At 44.3% G+C, this 5,357-nt stretch overlaps 1 protein-coding gene across 2 annotated transcripts; it reads left to right on the forward strand.

Annotated features, from left to right (window-relative positions):
• The first annotated feature begins 209 nt into the window (after window positions 1–209).
• Window positions 210–2,792, forward strand: LOC100194071 (uncharacterized). Of its 2 annotated transcripts, none has more exon segments than NM_001139127.1 (5): window positions 210–301; window positions 579–638; window positions 1,248–1,606; window positions 1,702–1,859; window positions 2,193–2,792. In NM_001139127.1, coding segments are annotated over 4 exon segments (807 nt in total). In that variant the 5' UTR covers window positions 210–301; window positions 579–580; the 3' UTR covers window positions 2,425–2,792.
• The last annotated feature ends 2,565 nt before the right edge of the window (window positions 2,793–5,357 follow it).

Raw genomic sequence — 5,357 nt, forward strand, 5'->3', positions numbered from 1 at the left:
CATTATCTAGTTTAAATCGGATATGGTATGGCAGTAGTAGAGTAAAAGATGCTATCAGTGTTTGTAGCAAATTACAAAACATAGTAGAATACCTTGGAGGGGTGAAATAAAAAAAAGTAGACTTTTCCCATTTGGACGAAATCCATTTAATAACAGCAGATCTCCAAATTTCTTGCATTTACGCGTGCTGTCTCTCTCTCTCTCCCTCTCGTAGTCGTGCGGCCACCGGGTGACTGCCGGCGCCGCCCTAAGCCAGGTGCCGTCTTCGTTGGGTCCCTCGGTTGCGACGAGCACCCACCAGGTATCCTCACCTCTTCCCCTTTCCTGCTCTGCGAAACCGAGCACGAACCCTAACTTAAGTTATGTGGCTATTTGAAGTGTGTCCATGGCCACTAACTTCGAATTTTTTTTTGCCAAAAAAATGAGTCTCGTGTCCTTTACTTGGTCCGCCCCCTGGTCTGGAACTTCAATTTATTTTTTCACATTCGAGTTCTGAATTTCTGATGCATTCCGTTTCTACCAAATGGCCAATTTGTGATGTGCTAATCCCTTTTATTTTCTCATTTATGCCTTTTCAGTAATGCTGTTGGCAAGCTCAACAAGACGCTATGAGCAATTTCCTTTAGCACGAAACAATGGTGAGCATTTGTGGTCATGTTCTGTTACTTGATCACAAATGTTTTTAGTTCTTTACATTGTAGGTTGCTAGAAATGAAATGTTCATGTAATTCTTCAGTACACAAAACTGGTTCTGAAAAAGAAAATTTCCAACAATTTATCCCAGAGAAAAATAATAGCCATTTGGAAGAGACTGCAAGCCTAGACTAGCTGTTGTAACATTGTATGTATCTACTGTATTTAAGATGAACTGGCTGCATTTTGGTGCACGAGCTAATCATTTTGTCTGATCAACTTCACTAAGTGCTTCTGGACTAGACTTGATTATTTTATTCTAGTTAGCTTTATCATTTGCTTTTCTAAAAGCTACATAGTACATATTTTAGTGACTAACAAAATAATGATACCCTTCTTTGGTTTATTGTAGCATATGTTAGTACTCCCTCCGTTCTTTTTTATTTGTCGTGTTTTAGTTCAAAAATAAACTAGCGGGCGACAAATATTCGAGAACGGAGGTAGTATTTACTACAGTGTATCAATAATCATGTGGTTTTGTACAAACATTGCTTCAATTCACTTTCTTTATACACTCTACCTCCTTAGTCCTTACCCTGTCTTTTCCCACACAGGACTTCCAAGATTTTCAAGAGTAAAAATGTCATGCTTGGGAACAAACCAAAGTAACCATCATTCTGATACCGTCAGATCTTCATCCCCTAGTTGTGGAGATACCAGAAAGATCCACCCTGTAGTCAAAATGTGTGGCATCACATCAGCTAGAGATGCAGAAATGGCTGTAAAAGCAGGAGCTGAGCTTATAGGCATGATACTATGGCCCAACTCTAAACGCTCTGTCTCGTTATTGGAGGCAAAAGAAATATCAAGAGTTGCGCAATCTTATGGCGCTGAATCAGTTGGTGTCTTTGTGGATGATAATGAAGAGAGAATTCTACGGGTGTCTGATTCATGTGACCTTAACTTTGTCCAGGTTCGATTTACAAATGTTGTACCTATATTGTGTCCGTTGCTTTGCTATTCTGGTTATGATTATTATTTACGCTTCCCAGAATTTCCAATATGCAGCTTCATGGTGATGAATCTCGTGCATTGGTTCATACTCTTTCAAAGAATAATCGTATCATTTATGTACTAAATGCTGATGACGATGGAAAACTAATCAACATTCCTGATATTGAATACGAACTTGATTGGTACTTAGTGGACAGTGCAAAGGGCGGAAGGTTAGATCTTGCTCTTATTGCTTCTATAATCCCATGTTTGCCCGATGTGCTAAGATTTGTTCTGCTTGTTCTACAACAAGGGAATCATATGCTTGTAATTAACACCCAAAAGAGATAAAAGTGGAGGCAACTGATCATTTAAGTGTTTGTGACTTGAATACTCACCGAATTCAGCATCCATATGATATTGCATTACTTCATGCAGAAACAGTATCTTGTCATTCCTTACTTGATAATTAGTAGAGAAGTTCTCTTCGATTGTATGCTAGTCAATGGGCATATTTCCCTTATCTGAAATATGAATGACAAAATGCCACCTATTTTCGTTTACAGTGGAAAGGGATTCAACTGGCAGAAGTTCCAGATGCCATCTGTCAAAAGCAAGAATGGATGGCTATTAGCTGGAGGGCTTCATGCAGATAATGTTTGTGAAGCCTTTTCTGCTCTGAAACCAGATGGTGTTGATGTTAGCAGCGGCATATGTGGTCGAGATGGTATCCGAAAAGATGCAGACAGGATTAATTCCTTCATAAGTAATGTGAAATCCCTAAATTTCCTATCGTAAGGTCATTTGCTTGTCGAGAGCTTAGTTTTTTTTTCATTTGCTCACGTGTGGAATCCCTGAATTGCTGCAACCTGAAGGCAAGCTGTCAAAATTGCTCTTGGGGCTGAGGGCAAAAGAGTGATTGAATTTTTGAAGTGTGAACATATGTATCCGGTTTATTGTGGAGTGTGGCAAACTCGTTACTGCAACCTGATGGCAAGATGTTCAAATTGCGCTTGAGAATAGGGATTACATTTTTGAATGTGAGTATTGTGTTTGTTTCTAGTGCAATAAGTGTGTTTTGTATGCATATCCAGTTCAAATGCAAAAATAAAAACACATTGTACCGTTGACAAAATTGCTGCAGTAAAAGCTGGAGAATTTTTATTATTTGTAACTTGATCAAATTCGCCGATTGGTCATGATGTCAGCTAGTGTTTGTTATGAGCAAAGTGTAGTGCCACCATGGTTTTTGTTAGGCAACAAACGGCCGTGATGCACCCTGAAACCGATCATGGAAGCTTACATAGTGGTGTTTATTTCAGCTTATTTCCAGCTTCTGGCCACCAAAAGCTGTTGTTGCAAATACTAATTTTTTAGTCCGTTTTTTAGAATCGCTTTAGTCAAAACCATCCAAAATCAATATGAACACAATCAATCAAGTCATCACGAAAGTAGGAATAGTTGGATAATGAAAACCCTAACTCTAACTCAGGGTTGGGAGATGTATTAATAGATTTAGGTTAATAGGTCTGACCCATTACACGAGGGTATAATTGTAATTATAAGGTCTAACATTAAAACCCTAACTGGATACTCTAACACCCCTCCCCCGTAGTCTCAACTCTAATCCTATACAGATGTTGAGACTGAATTGAAAATCGGTGAATACACTCGACGGTAACCCCTTGGTGAAAATATCGGCAAATTGCAGCGTGGTGGGGATGCTAAGAACCCGAACATCACTGACAGCGACGCGCTCACGAACGAAGTGCAGGTCGATCTCCACGTGCTTCGTGCATTGATGTTGCACGGGATTGGTGGAGAGGTAGACCGCGCTAACGTTGTCACAGTAGACAAGGGTGGCGCACTGAAGGGGGTTGTGAAGCTTCTGGAGAAGCTAGCGCATCCAAGAGGCCACACCACGCCGTTAGCCACGTGGTACTCGGCCTCTACACTGGAGCAGGAGACGATTGATTGTCGCTTGGCGACCCAGGAGATGAGGTTGGCGCCCAAGAACACAGGATAACCAGAAGTGGACCGGCGCGTGTCGGGATAGCCATCCCAGTCACTGTCAGTGTAGACCACGAGTTCTGACATCGTGGAGGGTTGGAGAAGAAGGCCGTAGTCGAGTGAGCCGCGGAGGTAGCGCAGGATCCACTTGAAAGCAGTGATATGGGGCTCCCGCGGGGTGTGCATATGCAGGCACATCTGTTGGACGACGTAGGTGAAAGTAGCCTAGAGGGGGGTGAATAGGCTACACCTGAAATTTTTCACTAAAAACTTCGAGATAATGTTAAATTCAAGTTGCACTGGTGCAAACTGGTTCAGCTGATTTTGTTTACAGCTGAACAAGTTTGAACCTGCTCAACTTAGATTAGATAAACAGTTAAACAAGTGTGATAAGGTAATGAGAGATTTTTGCTTAAGACTTGCCCTAGAGAAAATCCACTCGAATAGGTGACAAAACGGTGTGAATTGGTTTTACACGATTTGCACACAATATAATCGAATATGAACTAACCAACAATTTAAAACACTTATCAAGAACACACAAGAACACACGATTTAACCCGAGGTTCGGCAACCACCACAAAGGTGTCCTACTCCTCGTTGAGGAGCCCACAAAGGGCCGGGTCTCCAACCCTAATCCTCCACAAGCCGACTGTAACACCCTGATTTTGGGGTATAAAATTTCTTTCTAATTATCACCCAAAATCATGTGTTACTCTTCCTTTTCTCACTCTAGGCTTTCTCTCTCTCTAGATTCTCTCTCCCTTTTTCCTTTTTGATTAGAAATAGCTTAAACTAGTGGAGGTCAATTATTTATTTTTGCCAAAACCTTATGAGTCATGTCATGTTGCATCATGCTGAGTTTAAATATTCTTTGAAGTGTTGCACAAGTTTGAATTTATTTGAATATGAAACCTGGGTTGAATTTGAATTGAAAACCCTAGAGAAAATAAATAGAAAAGGCATTAGAAATTCCAGGAAAATAGGAAAAGATAATTCGGCCCAAGGCAACCCATTGAGGTCGGCCCGCATGCGTCCGTGCCCGCGCGCCCTCTCTGCCTGACAGGCGAGCCCCACCTGTCAGCGCAAACCCGAGCGCCCACTCTCCCTCGCTCTCTCGCTGCCCAGTGGACCCAGCCTGTCGGTGCCAGTTACTTTACCCGCTCGCTCTCCCTCCCTCTGTCTCTGTCTCGCGGGCCCGGTTCGCCAGTGCCGAGACGTTGCCCCGCGCGTCCCCTTTTCTCTCTCTGCGTCGTGGACCCTCCCTGTCAGATCCGCCTTCCTCGCGCCCGTCGTGGACCAGCGCGTGCGCACTTGCGCACGTCGCCGGGTTTCTCGGCCACGACGCCCGCCCACATGCCCAACTCCCTTTTTAGAGCCCCGCCAGTGCCCCGCACACACCCCTCACCTCATTTCACACAGCTTCACCCTCTCTCGCGCTCTACCCACGCCGCCAGCCGCCGCCCGAGACCCGCGCCCGTGTTCCCGGCCATCCAGCTCACCGGAGACCGACCCAGGCCTCCCCGAGCTCCGCCCCGTGGTGAGACACTCGTCCCCGTGCCCAATTTCCCTTATTGCGCCCTGTGTTCGTCCAATTTCGCCTTCGCCGGTGCTCGACCGCGGGGGTCCGCCGTGCTAGCGCGGTGACCAGTCGATTAGCCCGGTCTAGTTCACCGGAGTAGTTCTCTGTGTCACCCCTGTCTCTGCTGAAGCCAGCCAAG

The sequence above is a fragment of the Zea mays genome, chromosome 4, assembly GCF_902167145.1.
Source record: "Zea mays cultivar B73 chromosome 4, Zm-B73-REFERENCE-NAM-5.0, whole genome shotgun sequence".
In the NCBI taxonomy this organism is placed as follows: Eukaryota; Viridiplantae; Streptophyta; class Magnoliopsida; order Poales; family Poaceae; genus Zea; species Zea mays.